This window comes from Impatiens glandulifera, chromosome 1 (assembly GCF_907164915.1).
Source record: "Impatiens glandulifera chromosome 1, dImpGla2.1, whole genome shotgun sequence".
NCBI lineage: Eukaryota > Viridiplantae > Streptophyta > Magnoliopsida > Ericales > Balsaminaceae > Impatiens > Impatiens glandulifera.
Window position 1 is genome coordinate 17,616,230 of NC_061862.1, and position 21,326 is coordinate 17,637,555.

Below are 21,326 nucleotides of genomic sequence, written 5' to 3' on the forward strand. Positions count from 1 at the left end.
GCTGGGAAAAAGAAGACCATTTGTGGAAATTCAAGAAGAAGATCGAAGAATACCGGTCCAAGGTCGAGCCGAGGGCGGCCACGACTTAGGTGGGGGAGTATGTCACGGCCCATTTGTGGGAGGGCCCAATCAAGAGGAGTAGAGGTCCACCAAGTCATGGCCCAAATCCAAGAAGGGAGAAGAGTGGAACCAAACAAGACTTAGTCTTATCCACACTCCACCTACTCATCATTAATGCATTTAATGCTTTCTCCTTAACCACCACCCACCTATCCATCTTTAATGCTTTCTCCTTAACCACCACCCACCTATCCATCTTTAATGCATTTAATGATGTACTTGTAATTTACCTATAAATACATGTAGTCACACCTTGTAAAGTAACAGTTGAATACAATTCTTATTCTCAAAGCTTTGTTCTCTCTCTAAGTCTTCTTGCATTGAGTTTTCTTGTTTCAAAAAGGTTTACTAAGTTAGAATCTCTTCGATCTAACTTAGTGCCACACGGATCTACTTTTAGCCCGTGACAGCGCGCTCCTTCCACTACAATGGGCTATGCATGCGTGCCTGAAGCGTTGGATGAAGATCTGACGCTCATCCAATTGCTTCAGTTGCGACAGTAACTTTATCTTTTGATTTTGACTACACCTGATTACGTATTTTATTTTTTATTTACAAACTTAAGGATTGTTTGAAATAAAATTTTCACCATTTTGACGTTAATTTTGATCTTTTTTAAATATACAATTATTAAAATAAATATAACAAATATTTTACCATTTTATTATTGTATATTTTAGGATTAAATAAATAATTTTGAAGGATGAAATAGGTACCTCATTTCATCCAAAATTATTTATTTTAATTCCTGATTTTTTTTAAAATTATTTTAAGATAAATTATTTTACCCCAAGGAATTTTTATTTTGACAATTTTCTTTAATTATTTAGGTTTAAATTATCACAATAATTAGTTTAATTAATTATTTTGAATTGGATTTTGACGTTAATTATTTTGATTTTATTTATTCAAAAATAAATCAAAATAATTATTTTAATTTTGTAAATTGGTGTGTAATTGTTTTTATATATGTTAGGAGAGAGAAAATAAAAACGAAATTAATTAAGAAATATATATTATAGATAAGAGAGATGAATGATATGGTGAGAACCTGCAAGAATTTGATTGTACCGCGAGAATTTGACAAAAACTCATATAAATACCACGAGAATTTGACGAGAAACTCATATAAAATGTGTATAGATGTGGTGAACGCGTAATGAGCATAAGAGTTGTGGTGAGAGCATATATGTCACCCTAGATTTTTTATAAAGTATAATTTATTTATAAAGAATTAACTTTCATTAAATCAAATAAGAAGTTACATAAGAATTCGTTAATTTACAAATTATAAAAAATAACATATAAAAAATCAAATCAAGACATTACATAATATAGATTTGCAAAGATTCTAATGAAATTGATCCATAATTTTGTCGGTAACTCCAGAGACAAACTCATCTGAATCCAATAACAATGAGTGATGAAGGCGAGCAAGCCTAACAAACTAATTACTAAGCGGTGTCGAAAGAATCTTTAACCAAAATTCTGAGCAGTAGTAAAATTGATCTTTGCCCGAGGGTTAGTAACGAACGCCGGAAAAAGTTCTGCCAAATAACAACCTACCATCTACAAATATTATCAAAATAGAGAAGAACCCATAGAAATCATTAGAAAATATTTGTAAAAGGCTTCTAGATAAAAGATAAATTCCAAAAACACTATAAGAAAAATAAAAAAGAACTGCATATCCGACTAGATCATATTTTTTACTGCAAAGAAGGAGATTAATACGGACTCGCGAAATTATTACCGACACAAATAGAGGGTATAAGCAGACCACCTACCAAACATACTATAAACTATACCACTTATATTTATACTTTTTATTATATAATTCATGTATGTACTTATATTAAACATACTATACATACAACTGTAACTAAATATATATATATATATATATATATATATATATATATATATATATATATATATATATATATATATATATATATATATATATATATATATATATATATATATATATAATTAAGTGGCATGTTTAATTTTAGCCTAGAAATGGTGAGGCCGTGGGGGGTGATGATAAGAATTTGTCGACCCTATATTTTGTTTTTCTATCGAGGAAGTTCATGCAGATGGGAGGCTTGACGCCGGCAACAGAGAGAAGGGAATTCGGAATGGTCCAAAGTCCATCCCCACAAATCAAACCAGAAGCCACAGCAGGTCCTAATTCATCTGCCTTGGCCCTGTTAAGCTTCTTCCATATAAGCATAACCAGGCTCCCCACGCACATGTCTATTCCAAAGTAGGTTCCAAGGTAGAAAGGTACCGCCATCACCATTGGAAGAGGAATGTACTTGCCTAACCCCCCCGCCCCCAACCAATCTCTCAACACATTCACACCCACAGCTCCCGCGAAGAAAACATAACAAAGAGTAAGGCAATGCTTCGGCAAAGACGAGAACCCTTCCACTCCCAAGAACGATATTTTCCTGTAGATTGTTGCGTACGGAGCTGGGTATTCAGAACCCTGGATCCCGAGATCATTGATCGCATAGTCAAAGAGCAAGAAGACGCAAGGGGATATAACACAACCCATAGCGGTTCCGATAACTTGGCTCACAAACATGGACCTAGGCGAGGTTAGAGTCATATAACCTGTTTTAAAGTCCTGCATCAGATCAGAAGCAGTCGAGACGATATTCATCATCACTCCGCACGCAGCCAGCCCAGCCAGGACTCCTCCTCCGTGGGATGCTCCGGCCCATGCGCCTATCAAAAATATGGCAAGTTTTCCGTAGGTGGAATTCAGGTTCATGTCGGTGAGCCCGCAACCGTAGGCGTTACAGAAGGCTAGGACAGGAGAAACGACGTAAATAACCGCAATGTAGTACCACCTCAGCTGTGGGAAGATGTGGGGTAGCACCGCAGAGGAGATAACTGCAATTCCACAATAGAAAATAACGGCAAAAGAAGATGGGATATCGTCCTTGAGAAAGAGTTGGGTCCGCTCTTGTTCATAGTAATATTCGGCCCTTTGAAAGGTTTGGCCTGCAGTTAGACTGGGGATATTTTCAACACCGCGGGTTCTTCTTCTACGGAGGAAGAAATCGCGATAGAGACCAGATGAAATGTGGGCGAGTACCTTTAAAAAATTATACAGGCCATCGCCTAGTATTATGGCTATGGCTATAAACACCTGCATTAATGCGCGCGCGCACGCATGGAATATTGAAGTAAGGAATCGAAGCCAGGGAATCAAAGAAGATAGAGAGTTTGAACTAGCTACTTACTCTGTAACCTTGGAGACCATGAAGGTCATGACTGGACTGCGGGAGCGTGGCAGAATACCAATCACCTCTTTTGTCTCCTATCAAAGGCCACATTATGCCCCAGGACAGGATACCCCCAAGAAGCAAGGATACATTGACTATATGTGGGCAAATCATTCCAACACCCACATACGTACTTGAGAAGTCGAAGAAAAACCTGTTAAAAATAAAAGAGATTAATTGGAGTGATTACTTACTTACATGGTAGAATTAATATAGTTAATTAATTAATCACTTGTTTTGATAGGCCTTGAGACCAAATGTAGGGAAGGATGAAAAGCCACAATCATTTCCTCCAGTGAAGAACCACTGGAAGAAGCTCCACAAGAAACTTAAGGACAAGAACTTGCCAAGAGCTTTCACTTGCTTCCTGTAGTATATGCAATCATCAGATAAGAAATGACTAATAATTAATGAGGATTGATGAAGATGGGTGTTCTCACTTTGCTAGCTTAGTTCCCCGAGGAGTGTGGATGCTGTTAATGAGATGAGCAGTCGCAGTGCCACTTGGATATACAAGCTTCAAGTCAATTATCATTATCTACAAATATTCAATTTATAATTAATCACATGCTAATGCTAATTAGTAATTACATAATGTAAATACTAGATAGATCATAGATAGATACCTTTCGAAGGGGCAAAACACAAAAAAGTCCAACAAAGCTGACAATGAAAAGAAATCCAATCATCCATCCCAACTCAGGGTTCTTGATATTGTTTGAATAAGCTGCAGTCTCATTATTATTCTTTGCAACAGCTTCACTCATACCAAATAGATAAGTCCCAAAGCCTCCTGTTTCCTCAAATCGACCCATATTCAACTCAAGTTATATATATATTATGGACATGTGTAAATCTACAAAAAATTAACAATCAAACTGCTATATATTAGAGATCATTCTCACTTAAATACAAGATCTTCTTAATATGCTAATGTTTATTTTTTTTGTTTTCAAAATCCAAAAAATCAACTACCTAGCCATAATGAAAAAATAAAAATAAAATATATATATCATCTCAAAAAGGACTTCGAATTGGAAACCATGATAAGACAAAGTCAATGATAAATTCGCTATTAATAAGAGGGAAGACTATCATCACAATTCACAACTTCTTCAAAATTACTATTCATCAATATTTTTAAATAAATTAGATTTCTTTAAATAAACTCCAACTAAATCAGTTCTTCTAAGTTGGCCTCTCTAAATTTTGAATTGAAAATTCAATCAGAAATTCATTTACTATGTAGCTTATAATGAGAAATGAATGAATCGTACGTACGTACCGCTAAAGGCGATTCCGGAGGTAGCGACAACGCAGGTCTGGATAACCGTATTTTCCTGAGGAGTAAACGGCTGTTGGAGTAGTAATCCAGATTTCTGTAGAAGCTTTGTCCAAGTCTTAACGAAGAAGAACCCTAGCAATCCCGCCGGCACGGTCATCGACGGAATAATTCCAGTTGTCAAATTCAGCCTCATTACAATGAAGGTGAAAAGCACGCCGAGAAAAAAAGCCACAACGAAAGCTCTCACAGTCAGTTGCTGCTTCCATGTTGAAACTAATTCATTTACCGATTCCACTGAATCCTCTGCCGGTGCCGCCGCGGCGTTCAATTCCTCCGGTCCTCCGCTTCGATTCTCTTCGTCGCCGCCGGCGTTATAATAATAAGGCTGTTGATCATTACTTAATCCAATGGATCTCTCCATCTATAGCAGCAGTTATCGATTTGAGGATCGATCGATCGATCGATCTGAAATTAAATCGCAATGCGAAGCAGAAATATGAGAGATTTGAATTGTTTTGAATTAAGGTTCATGTATATAAATAAGTTTTCATATTATAAATCTAATTATTTATGCATTTGTTTGACCTTAATCTAAGTTCAAATTATTAATTTTTATTCTTTTAATTAAAAAATATTATTAAATTATTTTAATAAATGACATGAACGTAATGTTCACGTCTATGCAAACAAGAGTTTGGAGTTATAGTTTCATATAGAGCAAAATCTTGTTGAAACTTTTTCTTTGCTATTACCAGTAGTAAAATGATAATTACAACTTTATTACTAAGTAATTACATGATTTTGAATATTATGGGATGTTTTATGTGAAAATATTATTTTGTTTAAAATAATAAAATATTTTATTGATTTATTGTGAAAATAGCAAGATAGTAGTGATGAAAATACATTTTTAGATTGAAAAGATAGCACTATCTTTTGATCTTTATAATAGTCGTTCTGAAAATTCAAACTTAGAACTATTTGTGATCGTTATATATATAATTTTGACCGGGAATAGGTTAACTAATATATTATTTATACTCATCTACTTTTGTATTAAGATTCAAAATAAAAGTGATTATTTAACATTAATTATTAAAAACACATAAATTAATGTTATGAATATTTTCTAATTTCTAAAACATAATTTAAGTCTTAATTTTTTATTTATAAAAAATTAATACAAAATTTTAAAAGTATAATATTAATTATGAAGGTAAAATAATGTATTATCTAATTTAATTTATAAAATAAAGTTGAGGTCTTAATTGTTTTTTATAAAAAATTAATATAAAATTTTAAAATATAATATTATAGACATAAAATAATGTGTTATCTAATTTATAAACATAATTTAGCTCTTAAAATATTTTTAAAAAATTAATATAAAAATATATTATTATATAGATAAAATAATGTATTATCTAATTTATAAAACATAGTTTAAGTCTTACATTTATTTATAAAAAAATTAATAAAAAAAATAAAATTATATTAAATTTAAAATATAAAATTTTATTAATTTAGTTTACTAATAATTTAAAATTTATGTACTATTTTTAATCTTCCTACATAAATTATTTCTAAAAAAAACTCGAATATGAGAATTTTACAACTAACTTATTCCAGTATAAATACGGCACAATTAATTTATAATTTTGAATAAAAAACATTACTAGTGGTCGAGGTCGAGTATGAAGACCAATTTTTAACTAACTTCAAATGCTTAATTACTCATATTAACTAGAAAGATCATCGTGCGATGTACATAGATAAAAATATATTTTTACAATGTTCTGCATTCATCAAATTTGGTGTTGAATTTAAAATATAAAATGTTATTAGCCTACTTGGTTAAAGAGTTGTACTTGTTTTGTTAGGTTGCGAGTTCGAGCCATACCTATAGCATTTTTAATTTTATTTTTAACCGTTTTAAGTTTATGGGCGGGTGAACCCACAATCCGACCCAAATATCCATTTACTCTCACATATATATCCAAATTAACCAAAGTTCTCGACCCGGCAATCCGAACACTTTCAAAATTAAGCATCTCATTATATATATATAGATTAGTTATTTAAAAAGTTGAACTTATATTGTTAAAACGTTCCGCGTTCATCAAATTTGGTGTTGAATTTAAAATATAAAATGGTATTAGCCTAGTTGGTTAAAGAGTTGTATTTGTTTTGTTAGGTTGCGAGTTCAAACCATACCTATAACATTTTTAATTTTATTTTTAACCGTTTTAAGTTTATGGGTGGGTGAACCCACAATCCGACCCAAGTATCCATTTACTTTCACATATATATCCAAATTAACCACAGCTCTCAACCCGACAATCCAGACACTTTCAAAATTAAGCATCATTATATAGATATATAGATTAAAATGTAATATGTGGACCAACTTACCGTTCTTCACAAGGCTAGTATAAAAAGTCATGCATTAAATGTAGGTGTGGTTGAATTTAAATAGATTAAATAATTCACATTAAAAGAATATGATTTTATTCTTATTTTTTTACCCATTCAATTTATTAATTAAAATATTCAAATAATATATATTTTAAATTATGATTTTTTATTTTATAATTATATATTAATATGTTTAAGTTTTTTTATTAAAAAAATAAAAAAATATTCATATTCTTAAAATCATTACCAATCCTAACTTTTTCAAATAACCCAATTATAACCCTAACTCAAATCCCCGTAAATTTTGATCAACACCTTACATTTTTGCACTTTATATCTAATTTTATAAATCAAATAATTTAACAGATTTTAAACTAAATTTAAAATAATTAATTAAACAAAATCAGGTACAAATTAATATAATACAATTTAAACAATCTTTTATTTAGAAAGACATAAAAATTAAGTTAGTGTATTTGCAAAATTTATTCCTAAATCGCAATGATTTGTTCATTTGTTTGAATATAAATTATATTCAGATCTAATAGATTTTTTTTTTTAATAAAAATCCTTTAATTAACTGAAATTATATTTTTCGATTTGATCAATATAATTAGCAAATTATAGGGCAAGTTCAGTTTCAGTTATTTAAATAACTCAATTTAAAAAACATCATTTCATTTCATTCTAATGCATTACAACATTCATTTTATTAATTAAAATATATTTTTTAAAATTATTATTATTTTATTTTATCATTATATATTATTACTTTTTATTTTTTTTTATCAAAATATTTCTCTAACTTCTCAAAATCATCTGTATTCATTTCTTTTTAACTAACCAAATTTCTTATAAAATCTCAATCCCAACCTCACCTTATAGTTTACTTTTATTTAATATGATTGTGTCATTGCTTTTCTATAAACTAAAAAAAAAAAATCATAATTTTAATGTAAACGAGAGTTGATCTACTAACTTAACTAACTTAGTAGACAAAAATTTAGTAGACAAGAATGACGTGACAATGAAAATATGAACATGTGCGGTTAGAATTGTTTAAATAATTTTATAATTTTTTATAATTTTTATAATTTTTATAATTATTTTATCATTATCACATTGTATAATATATTAAGTTAAAAAAATATTTTATCTATAAAATTCACCTTTTAAAAATTATAACTGAACAAGAGAACAAGAAGTTATTTAAATAATTTAGTGAATATATTAAGAAATATGAATGTGTTATTAAGCGTGATATAATTAGTTAGCTATGACTTGTTGAGAAGAAAATATAGTACTAGGATATTTATTGTTAGTAGGCGGGAGAATCCACACCTACTCTTGGTCTACAATGTTAATTGTTGAATAGGTCATGACAAAGAATTTAATGGATTTTTGTGATGTGATTTTATTTTTATTTTTTTTACCAAATGTTATTTATTCCTTTCTCATGTCTACATGAGATTTTGGGGACATGTTTGATGAAGGATTAATTATTATTATTACAATCAAATATGTTAATATATTTATATAATAAATGTTAATGGATAGTTTTACTACTATCGGACTCTACCACCTGCATACAATTTCTTTGGACAATTTCCAATTTTCCACTATTCTCAAACTACTTTCACTTTTCCCTCAAACTTAGGGTAAATTCAAGGGGAATCAAGAAATTGTTTTGATGGGATTCTTATAAAATGGTTTCATAAAAGATTCGAAAAAGTGACATCTGTTGACGATGAAGTGTTGCAAATAGACACGCTGAACTTTTACAGGTTGGAGGCTAAGGAAATTTCCTTTGTTGATAATTAAACTTAGAAGTTTTGGGTAGATGATATTGACCTAATAAATTCATATGTCAAAAACTTTAATGGAAAAACTCTGAAAATCAAACATGCCCTCAAGATAAATGCACATGCAATCAATCTTCAATATAAACTTGACCCCATTAATAGTTCAACGTCATTTTCTTACCTAGGTTGAGGTTGAAGCAAAGAATTACTTCTAATGAGAAACAGTTAATTCGATATACTCACTGTTATTTGCTTACATGTCTGAAATAAATTAAATAAAAACGATTTCATCCAAATATATTTTTGTTATACGATAATTTTTTTTGATAATTTTTTATACATTTTCTATGTCCTATAATGATGTTTAATAAAAAAAAGTTACATATTATTAAATGTCAAAAGTACACTTTCATTTTTTTATTAACAAAATTCCATAGTCATTAAGATTAAATAACCATTTATAAATAATTAATGTCACTATGTTAGACTATTATTAATCTACTCAAATTTATCAACATTAATAGTAAAACAGGTTCTTTATTGTTTGTTTTTAACTACTATACATATTTTATGTCGATATTATTTAGTCTTATTTAGTCCCCTTCTTAATGAATAAATAGTATATATAGATCTTGCAATTATCTTTCACTAAACTTGTATAAATAAATAACTTCAATAATATTTACCTTCACTACAAACCACCCTCTTGCAAGTTTTATAGATCTTGGTTTCAAATGGGACCTAAAATTACCACGATAAAAAAAACTCATTGTTTATGATTAGGTAATGAAAAGTCCGTCACTTATTGACACATTTAATTTTTTTTTAATAATGATGAGAAATTAATTGATAAATAATACAGATTAATATGACAATCTAGGCATCATAACAATTACAAAATTAAAATTTTATATGAACAATATTATTCAACGAACTTGAGAATCAATATCAAGACGAAGTTATTTGAGTTTCTAAACGATGAATTTTGTGACAAATTAAACATTTTTTTTTATGTATAATAAGTAATATGATTTTTGAATAGGATAGGTACTAGTTAACTTTAATTACTGGAGAAAGAATTTGAGAGGGAATTAAGTGATGCAATCGTTAAAAAAATAACAATTTTTTTTTCTTTACTCTCTTTCCACCTTTTATCATTTTTTCAACCAATGATCATATGTTCTCTTTCAAATTCCCTTGTTAGATTACTTCTCATTCTATAAGTTATGACATTTGAATCTCCACACTCATATTGTACAAAATTAAAAATGATTTTGGGCTATGGCCCATCTTGTTGTTTTCACTGGCCCATATTTTGAACAAAAATAAGAAAATTTTAACATTCTTATTAGTTCAATCATTTTCAAAAATATTTAGATGAAAACTAATAAAGATGTAAGAATGTTGTTGTTTTCACTGGTCCATATTTTGAACAAAAATAAGAGAAATTTAACATTCTTGATTAGTTCAATAATTTTGAAAAATATTTAGATAAAAACTAATAAAGATGTAAGAATGTCTAATATCTTATTTTCTCATTTTAATTACTATTTTGGAAGAGGGAAGGTAAGAGAGAACATCAAATCCAATTTGATTTATTAAAAAAATAATAAAATTTTTCTTTTTACTCTCTCTTTCTTTTTATATTTTTTTTTGACTTTTTTAAACCACTAACCCATGATACATGTTATTATCTCTCCAATTTTCTATGTTATATCTCATAATGAGAAATGGAATGATGGGACATTACTCATATTAATTAGAAAAAATAGAAAGTGTGAAAAAAAAAGAGAAATACTATTTCAATTCTTAACTAATAAAAAAATATATAGTAGAATCTCGATAAAATAATATTCGATAAAATTGTAACCTCGATAAAGTAATAAATTCTTGCAGTTCTGATTCGGGCCGAATAGTTAAAATAATAATTTCGATAAGTTATTAAGCAGTATAATTTTTTGGCACATATAGGCCCCAACCGATTATTTTTTTAATAATTCAGAGTGCCTTAGTGAAATATGTGTCCACTGTTGTCTACTTTGTATGAAAATTTATATTCATTTGAATCTTATCCCTCACTTTTTGCAAAGCTTTATGAAGTTGTGAAGTGCTTCTATCATATTTTAAGATAAAATCACTAAGGTGTGTTTGATAATCCTAGAATTGGCATCGGAATTGGAATTAGAATTCCAATGAAATTCAATATAGTGTAATTTGATAGTTCTCAATTTCAATATTTTTAGGTCGAATTGTAATTCTAAATTAACACGTTTTTGACATGTTTAACAAGTTTTTCACACATTAAACATGTTTATCACGTTTATGTCACGTAACACGTTTTTAACACGTTTTTACACGTTTAACACATTTTTGGCATGTTTAACACATTTTAGACATTTAACACATTTTGACACGTTTAACACGTTTTTCACATCCTTGACATGTTTAATACGTTTTTGGCACGTTTAACACGATTTTCACGTTTAACACGTTTTATGACACGTTTAACACGTTTAACATGTTTTTGACACGTTTAACACGTTTTCATATTTTGGCACATTTTGGCACATTTAACAAGTTTTCCACATATTTTGCACGTTTAACACGTTTTTGACACGTTTAACAGGTTTTCACGTTTTTGACACATTTAACACGTTTTTAACACATTAAACACGTTTATCAGATTTTTGGCACGTTTAACACGTTTTTTTTACGTTTTTGACACATTTACCACATTTTGACACGTTTAACATGTTTTGGCACATTTAACAAGTTTTTCACATATTTGACACGTTTAACACGTTTTTGACACGTTTTCATGTTTTTAACACGTTTAAAACATTTTTAACACTAAACACGTTTATCATGTTTTTGGCACGTTGACACGTTTCACATGTTTTTTACGTTTTTCACACGTTTTTCACACATTAAACACGTTTTGACACGTTTTTGGCACGTTTAACAAGTTTTTCACTTATTTGGCACGTTTAACACATTTTTGATACGTTTAACACGTTTTCACATTTTTGACACGTTTAACACGTTTTTAACACATTAAACACGTTTATCATCTTTTTGGCATGTTAAACACATTTATCATGTTTTTGACACGTTTTTGACACGTTTAACACATTTTTCACGTTTTGGCACATTTAACACGTTTTGGTATGTTTAACACATTTTTGGCACGTTTAACACATTTGATAAATTTTGGCTGATTTACCACATTTTGACATGTTTAATAAGTTTTGGCCTGTTTAACACACTTGTGACATGTTTAAAACATGTTAAATATGCCAAAAATGTGTTAAACGTGCCAAAAACGTGAAAACATGATTAACGTGTCAAAAATGTGTTAAACTTGTCAAAATATGTTAAACATACATAAAACGTGTTAAACATGTTAAAATCGTGTTAAACGTGCCAAAAACGTGTTAAACGTGCTAAAAACGTGTAAAACGTGCCAAAAATGTTTAAAACGTGTCAAACATGTGAAAAACATGTTAAACCTGTTAAACATATTAAAAATGTGTTAAACGTGCCAAAAACGTGAAAAACGTGTTAAACTTATCAAAGCATGTGAAAAACATGTTAAACATATTAAAAATGTAAAAAACGTGTTAAATGTCTCAAAAACGTATGAAAAACGTGTTAAACGTGAAAAACATGTGAAAAATGTGTTAAACGTGCCAAAACATGAAAACATGTGAAACGTTCCAAAATGTGAAAAATGTGTTAAATGTTCCAAAAACGTGAAAAACGTGTGAAAAACGCATTAAATGTGAAAAATGTGTTAAACATGCCAAAACGCGAGAAAAATGTGTTAACCGTGTGAAAATATGAAAAACGTGTTAAACGTGAAAAATGTGAAAAACGTGTTAAACATGTCAAAACGTGAAAAACGTGAGAAAAACGTGTTAAACATGTCAAATGTGTAAAACGTGTGAAAAACGTGTTAAACGTGAAAAACATGTTAAACATGCCAAAACGTAAAAAACGTGGAAAAAAACGTGTTAAACGTGTAAAACGTGTGAAAAACGTGTTAAACATGCCAAAACGTGTTTAACGTGCCAAAAACGTGAAAAAATGTTAAACATGTGAAAAACGTGTTAAACATGTCAAAACGTGAAAAACGTGTTAAACTTAACAAAACATGTGAAAAACATGTTAAACGTATTAAAAATGTTAAAACGTGTTAAACATACCAAAAACGTGAAAAACATGTTAAACGTGTGAAAATATGTTTTAAGTGTGAAAACGTGTTAAACATGTTAAAAACGTGTTTAAACGTGCCAAAAACGTGTAAAAACGTGTTAAACATGTCAAAAACGTGTTAAATGTGTTAAACATGTCAAAAACGTATTAAACGTGCAAAAAACGTGAAAACATATTTAAGAATTTAACATTTTGAACCGATATTTTATTTTACAAACATAGGAATTGGAATTGAATTACAATTCTATCATTTTCCCAAACATAGGAATTGAATTGTAATTCAATGCCAATTCTCATGAAATTGGAATTAAAATTTCAATGCTAATTCCAATTCCAATTCCTCCTCATCAAACACACCATAAGTTTCATTGCTGCTCACTAGTAAAAATTGTATTTTTAACGATCACTAGTAAAAATAGTATTTTTAACGACCAACATTAACCACGGCGACCATACGCCGTGGTTAATAATATTTATTAGTGTCGGCGATCGATTCGTCGTGATAAATAATTTTTATTAGTGTTGGTTATGTAACGCTCACACTAATAAGTATTATTAACCACGACTTTTATTGTATTCGCCGTCGCTAATGTTTTGGCTTTCCTGTCATATTTCTGTTATTATTATTAGTCACAGTTTTATGATAAACGATGTGGTTAAAAGTCATGTTTTCCCGCGTTTTCCCCACCTTTTTAGAGAAAATTAATAACCGTGGCGATAGCATAATGCTGTGGTTAATAAAAAGTTTATTAATCACGGCTTTATGATAACATCGTCCTTAATAATCGTCCACTAAATTTTTTAAATTATTGATTATTAAGAACGACGTTATCATACCACCGTGATTAATAAATAATTTATTAATTACGACTTTATGATATGATTTGTGATTCTTTAATGAGTTAAATATTAGAATAAATATACAAACAAATGAGTTTAAGTATTAAATATATATAATAAATTTGTTCCAATAGTTAAAAGTTAGGCTACCCAACATTTAGAAAAATGAAAAAGGTTCCGGGTATTTGAAAGTTAGAAAACAAATAATAATTAGACTGATCAAAGAGTTTCAAATCATATGATTTGTAAGCTAGCAAACATAATGTGCTAATTTATGTTATATTTCCATATATTGATGTCAAAAAGTAATTCATTTAAAAAGAAAAAGTACATGTACAATGAAAATTATTAGAGTGGTTTAAATCTAACAACACAACCATAAAATAAGAGAATATAAAAAAATTAATAAAAAGGTATTCTTTTCTATATACTACAAATGCAATGTATGATATGAAACTATACTAATTAAGGCAGTCAAATTATGAATGAGATATAAATGTCATTCAACTTGCATGTAAATCTAGTCAGGGACAAATCGAGTACTATTCACGAGTTTCTTAGGTATTGTTTAAGAGATATTGTTTAAGAGATAGAAGAATGAGTTTCTTATGTATTGTTTGAGAGAGAAGAAAGAAATGTTAAATATATTATTTTATTTTATTTTGTTTGATTTGAATGATTATTTAGATTTTATCATTTTATTTATGTTTTAGATTTTGTTTTTGATATGGTTTATAGTATTTTTATAATTTATGGGTATTTTTAACTTTCAATTTATTTATTTTTTTTATATTCAAATTATATTTTTATAATAAATAATTATTTTATTTAAATAATTATATTAAAGTAATATATTTCAATCTTTCAAAAATAATAATATTAATATTATTTGCATAATAGTTATTTTGACCTTTTTTTTAAATTATATCTTATGATTATTTTTAATTACATATTATTTATTTATTTTAATTATTTTTGGAGTTAATCCCAAATAATAATGTTCAATAAAAATATATATAAGGAAGTATTTTAATAAAAATTAATTATTTTTATGATAATTAATTATTATTTTATTTATTTATAATTAATAACAAATGTCTTGCTTTAAATGTTGTTGTATATTCAGTCATATAAATATGATGACTTATTTGGTTAGACATTTTTATTTATGAGAAATGATACAAAGCGATAAATTTGGGCAGAAAAAACTTAGGGAATGACATGACATGGTTACGTGTCAATTTTAATTAAATTCTGTCTTCATTCTTCCGTTACTTTTTTCTCTCTCCTAAACCCGGTTATCTCTTTCCGTCGGTTATCTCTTTCCGTTTCTTTCTTTCTCCCCTGTTCACACAAAGTGATAGCTCAAATCCACAGACTCACTAAAAATCATTTTTGATTCATTCTTCGTCCGAAATCATTTTCGATTCATTCTTCGTTCGATTCGTTCGTTCTCGCACCCCGTCGTTTATCCCTTATTTCTGACTTCCGCCTTCGACCTAACAGAAATATTCATCCACCGATTCTACCGCTTCAATGTCTTCTGGTGCCGACCGATCAGAAAGTGTGTCATTGAATGAGAGTGATGTGCAATGTTTGGGTGGTTCATCAACAACAAATCAAGTCAAAACTCCACAACTTGGGATGCTCTTCTCATCAGAAAATGAACTGCGTGACTTTTACAAGTCATATGCACAAAGTGTTGGTTTTGGAATTTGCAAACAAAGTTAAAAAAAAGGAAATGATGGCCAACAAAGGTATTTTTGCTTTGGATGCTCTAAACAACGTAAGTCTATTAGTAAAGGAAAAAATACTTTTTATCCTAGACCTTCTAGCAGAACAGATTGTAAAGCACGAATTAACATCATGGTTAAGAATGATGGTTTATTTGAAATTACAAATATGCAACTTGAACACAATCATCCATTAAGTCCAAGGAAGTCAAGACACTTTAGGTGTAATAAAGTTTTAGATTCCGAAACGAAAAGAAAATTAGAGTTGAATGATCAAACAGAAATTACATTGAGTAAGAGTTTTAAATCATTTGTTGTTGAAGCTGGTGGTTTTGAAAACTTGTCATTTGATGAAAGAAAGTGTCGAAATTATGTGATTGAGGCACGTCGATTGAGACATGGAAATGGTGATGGAGAATCCTTGAATAATTATTTTTCTCGTATGCAAAATAGAAATTCAAATTTCACTTACATGATTGATGTAGATGATGATAGTCGAATAAGAAATATATTTTGGGCTGATACAAGATGTAAGGCTACGTATGAGTATTTTTCAGATGTTATTACGTTTGATACTACTTATTTAACTAATGCATATGTCATGCATTTTGCACCATTTGTTGGAACAAATAATCATGGTGAATCTGTGTTGCTTGGGTGTGGTTTGATTTCGAAAGAAGATTCATAAACTTTTATTTGGTTATTTAAATCATGGCTGACATGCATGGGAGGTCGAGCTCCACAAGGTATTATTACTGATCAATGTAAAGCCATGGAAATTGCCATTCTTGAAGTATTTCCAAACACTCATCATCGTTTATGTCTTTGGCATATCATGAAAAAAATTCCATCTAAGTTTAGTAGTCATGCTAAATACAAGTTGATAAAGAAAAATTTGAAGAATGTTGTGTACAATTCATTGACGTATGACGAATGCGAGACTAACTAGAACAAATTCATTGAAGAATTCAATTTTGGGGGAAATGATTGGTTGAATTCTTTATATGAATTCCGCCATAAGTGGCTTCCAGCTTTTGTGAAAGATAAATTTTGGGCTGGGATGTCAACGAGTCAAAGAAGTGAGAGTATGAATGCATTTTTTGATGGATATGTTCATTCAAAAATAACGTTAAAACAGTTTGCTGAACAATATGACAGTGCCATGAAAAGCAAGATTGAAAAGGAAAAAATTTCTGATTTCATGTCTTACAATTCTTGTTTTCTGGTCATTAGTGCTTATTCAATTGAGAAACAGTTTCAGAATATCTACACCAACAAAATATTCACGATGGTTCAAAATGAAATTAGATTTTGATGTATTGTAACACCTCATTAGTGAAACAAGAAGGGTCCACTACTGTGTTTGAAGTTGTGGAAACAGTATTTGGGAAAGGAGGCGCAAATGCAAAGGACATTCCATTTTTGGTGCACTATAATGAGTCACAGTGTGAGATGAAGTGTCTATGTCGCCTTTTTGAGTTTCGAGGAATTGTGTGTAGACATTTGATTTATGTTCTTTTCCGACTAAAAGTCTCTATAATTCCTGACAAATATATATTCTAAACAGATGGAGGAAAGATGTTAATCGTGGTTATCAGGGAATCACCAATATTTATGATGACTCATGTCATATTGAGGAAGATAAACGAAGAAAAAATAGACTTCAACCATTGTGGAATGAAGTCTTAGATCTTGGGTCAAAAAATGACGAAAATCTGTTGATTGTAGAGGAGATGCTGGAAGAAACAAAACAGTGGTTAATGGATGTTAACTAAATCCATTCTATGGAGGGTGATGAAAGTAGAGTTGCGAAGAGTTTGCACAGCCCATTGAAAGTTAGGTCTCGTAGACGTCCACCAACGAAAAGAAAACAGTCCAAACTTGAACAAATTGTAAGAAATATGGTGGCCAAATGTCGGAAAAAGGTATGAATTGTATTTTTAGTAATTATTGATTATAGTTTTTTTAATAACAATAAATTTAATATATCATAGCAAAAAGAGATATCCGTTTTGAACCATACAATTGAGACATTCGATACTCAGTCCAGTCAAAATGTAAGTCATATACATTAAATTTATTCAATTTTTTATTTATCATTTTCAACTTCAATTTCCTATAATTTTATTAATCTACTCTTTTTTGGTTAGGTTGTAATAGAACCAGTTGTATGTTCTACAAATCAGAGTTGAATGTGCCCAGAATTAATTGTAATAGACTCACATATCCTCATTTGTGGAGATGTTAGTAGAACGGTGAACTCAAGTCACCTTTGTTGATTCATCTATCTTCAATTATTCATCTAACTATGAAGTTTTTGCGATTAAATTGTAGATAACATTGTTTATGGTTTTGAATTCTTGTAAGACTGTTCTTTGTCGGATTGTTTATGTCAACATATTCTATATTGCTTCAGTAATTGGGATTGGAATGATGTAAATAGAGGTCTTTTGTCTTCTGAGATAATGGGTTCTTATATTATTTTTCTCTGTTGGTCCACCATTAAAAGGTTGATTGATTTGTTGAATGTCCATCATGGCGTTAATGTCCTCGTAAGATTTGTAATTGTTTGTTTGTTGATATTGAGGTTAAGGTGCAAATAATGGGTAGTACTTTCCAAGTTTAGTAGTCATGTCAAATATAAGATGTCTTGTATTTCCCCTTGAGGACCATATATTTTGCAATGCTATTTATCAATTGGAATCTGGAAAACTCTACTAACAACAAGTGAGATCGATTTCAAAACAAAATTATTAAAAAAAAAATTGTTACTACTCCACCTTTTAACAATATCTTTTCATCTCTCTTTTTACTTAATCTCTCTTGAGTTATAACACTTGATATTGTGCTGATGGTCGGAGCTACATTGAATCCTTCAGATTGACCGACCGATAAAACTACTTAATGCTGACTCCTTCTCTATTATTCAAATCTTGTAGGTCTGCTTTTATTTCTCAATTTAATAACAATCTCATCTAATATCAAAGGTTTAAGATGGAGTTTAACAATAGTTTTCAATTAATACATAAAAATTGAAGGAGCATCATCTTCTCAAACATATCAACACTAATGTCCTCTAATGGCAGCGGCTAAATTCTTACAGCGAATCACTTCAGATTATCAATACATTTGATACACCTTTCAAATCTATACAAAACAAAGAAAAAATAAATGATTTATACAGAAAATCCACACAAAAGCAGCTAAATCCTTACAATGAATCATTTCAGATTATCAATACATTCGATACACCTTTCAAATATACACAAAACGAACGAAAAAACAAAGAATCTATACAGAAAAAATAGATCTACCAAATAAAAGTAACCTTTCTGATCGGTCGGCACCGGAAGACATTGAAGCGGTAGAATCGGTGGATGAATATTTCTGTTAGGTCGAAGGCGGAAGTCAGAAATAAGGGATAAACGACGAGGTGCGAGAACGAACGAATCGAACGAAGAATGAATCGAAAATGATTTTGGACTAAGAAGAATGAATCAAAAATGATATTTAGTGAGTCTGTGAATTTGAGCTATCAATTTGTGTGAACAGGGGAGAAAGAAAGAAACGGAAAGAGATAATCGAGGGAAAGAGATAACCGGGTTTAGGAGAGAGAAAAAAGTAACGGAAGAATGAAGACTTAATTTAATTAAAATTGACATATAACCATGTCATTGTCATTCCCTAAGTTTTTTCCGCCCAAATTTACCGCTCTGTATCATTTCCCTTTATTAAATTGAGTTTAAAATATTTTATTACATTTAATTATATAAAAATTTAATTAAAATTTTGCTTTATTAAATTTATTTCGATTTTATAACACATATTTTTTTAATATTCCCTTATATATAAGAATAACTCTTTTGGTGTTGATTTATGTTAGAAGTAAGAATGAGCTTTAACAAAAAAAAAAAAAATATACAAATTAATAATTTTAATTTGTTTCATTTTTATTCATAATTTTCTTTGTATAAATCTAAAAAAAATGTTAAATTCACCTATATCCTCTCGTTAAATTTATAATTTTATTATTATTTTATTCAATCCCACCTAAATTTTTTTTGAACCCATTTTAATTTATTTTCAAGTCCAACCTAACTGTAATTCATGGATCCGACCCTAATCTAGTATATGTTAAATAATTGATTCTATAAGTTGATTATTCCTTAATCTTAATATCTTTCTTTTCATTTGAGGTAATTAAGTAAGTTACGTTTAAATCATACACATGTTATAATCATACACAAGTTATGATGATTGGACCTATGCGGGATGCACGATGAAGTGGTTAAGAAATGAGTTACGACTCTTCTTTCAAAAACTCCACTAATTAATTTGAATTTATGGTCATACGAATACGATTGTGTTGTATATCTAGAGTGGATGTGGATGCATGATGATCTCTCGATATATACAAAGAATAGTGTTATTATAAAGTACCACTTTATAAAGTATCACTTGGATCATGTTAAATGGAGTGGGTGTTAAATTATAAATCAACCAAAACTCAATAAATCAACCAAACTCAAATGAACCAACTAATTAGAATACTTACCAGATATGGCAAGATTATATTTACTTAACTTAAGCATAGATACTAATAATTAAAAGGCAATATATATTTATTATGTGTTAATTAATTATCTCTTCTCTCTTCTCATTTATAATATATATATATATATATATTTAATATAAGCAAAATCTTATATTTTAATTAAAAATATTTAATCATATTTATAAATTACATCACATTTAATATTATAAAATATTTTAATATATTTTTAACACATAACTACTCATCACAATTAAAACAAAATCAAGATTATAATTATTATATTTAAATTTATTTTATTATATTCTCTTATTATTAAATTTTTAACCTTCTTTTTATTACTCAGATTTTTCATTTATATAAATAACTTAAAATTATATATATATTATTAATATATAAATATACATAATTTATATAATTTTAAAATTTAGCTTAAAATTTACAAAATTATATAATTTTAAAATACATTTATTATTTATATAATTTTTTAAAATTTCAAATATATATATATTTTCATTATTGATATTTTATACATGTATCTAAATCTAAATTTGTATAGAATTTTTTTTGTTGTAGAGAAGAGTCAATTAAAATTTAAATTTATTCCTTGTATTATATTTTTTCCAAAATTGATGTAAGTACGCATCAGGCCCGGACCTGCTGTGTAATAAGTGAGGCAATTGCCTCAGGTTCAAATATTTTTGGGGCACCAAAATCTTAAAAAAAAAAATTATAATGATATGTTCATGGGCTTATTTTTAAAAAGTCCATAAATAATAATTGATAACCTATCAATGATAAGCCCTAACTTAATTTGTATCCAAAAAAATAAAAATAAAAAACACTATCTTACTTGGAGAAAAGAATCGCACGATTCCCATTTATCAACAAAATCAAGGAAAAAAAATAAGAACAAGCATTCTGGAAAAAGAAAAGGAAACACTTCCCCCAAACCCCAAGCCCGTCGTCGATCCTTCAGCTTGCCGAAATCGGAGCAGAAAACTCGGTTGTCTCATTCCCCGAGCTCTTGGGCCTTTTTCACTCGTTCCAACCTTGTTTCTCGGC

At 29.1% G+C, this 21,326-nt stretch overlaps 2 protein-coding genes across 2 annotated transcripts; both read right to left on the minus strand.

Annotated features, from left to right (window-relative positions):
* Window positions 1-2,131: 2,131 nt before the first annotated feature.
* Window positions 2,132-4,234, minus strand: LOC124919488 (probable metal-nicotianamine transporter YSL7). Its single transcript, XM_047459736.1, has 5 exons — window positions 4,046-4,234; window positions 3,860-3,957; window positions 3,652-3,786; window positions 3,378-3,573; window positions 2,132-3,283 (listed from the first exon to the last, which is right to left on the minus strand). The coding sequence occupies exons 1-5, from the start codon at window positions 4,232-4,234 to the stop codon at window positions 2,132-2,134; spliced, it is 1,770 nt and encodes a 589-aa protein (XP_047315692.1).
* Window positions 4,235-4,607: 373 nt separating this feature from the next.
* LOC124919499 (probable metal-nicotianamine transporter YSL8) lies at window positions 4,608-5,125 on the minus strand. The gene is made up of 2 exons (XM_047459745.1): window positions 4,705-5,125; window positions 4,608-4,621 (listed from the first exon to the last, which is right to left on the minus strand). Exons 1-2 carry the CDS (start codon window positions 5,123-5,125, stop codon window positions 4,608-4,610), a joined length of 435 nt encoding a protein of 144 aa, XP_047315701.1.
* Between the last annotated feature and the right edge of the window lie 16,201 nt (window positions 5,126-21,326).

Coding starts and splice junctions, on each gene's coding strand:
- LOC124919488 (XM_047459736.1), bottom strand. CDS start 4,234: ATGGGTCGATTTGAGGAAACAGGAGGCTTTGGGACTTATCTATTTGGT. Junction 3,787..3,859: donor CGGGGAACTAAGCTAGCAAA/GTGAGAACACCC, acceptor CATATACTACAG/GAAGCAAGTGAAAGCTCTTG. Junction 3,574..3,651: donor CTCAAGGCCTATCAAAACAA/GTGATTAATTAA, acceptor TATTTTTAACAG/GTTTTTCTTCGACTTCTCAA.
- LOC124919499 (XM_047459745.1), bottom strand. CDS start 5,125: ATGGAGAGATCCATTGGATTAAGTAATGATCAACAGCCTTATTATTAT.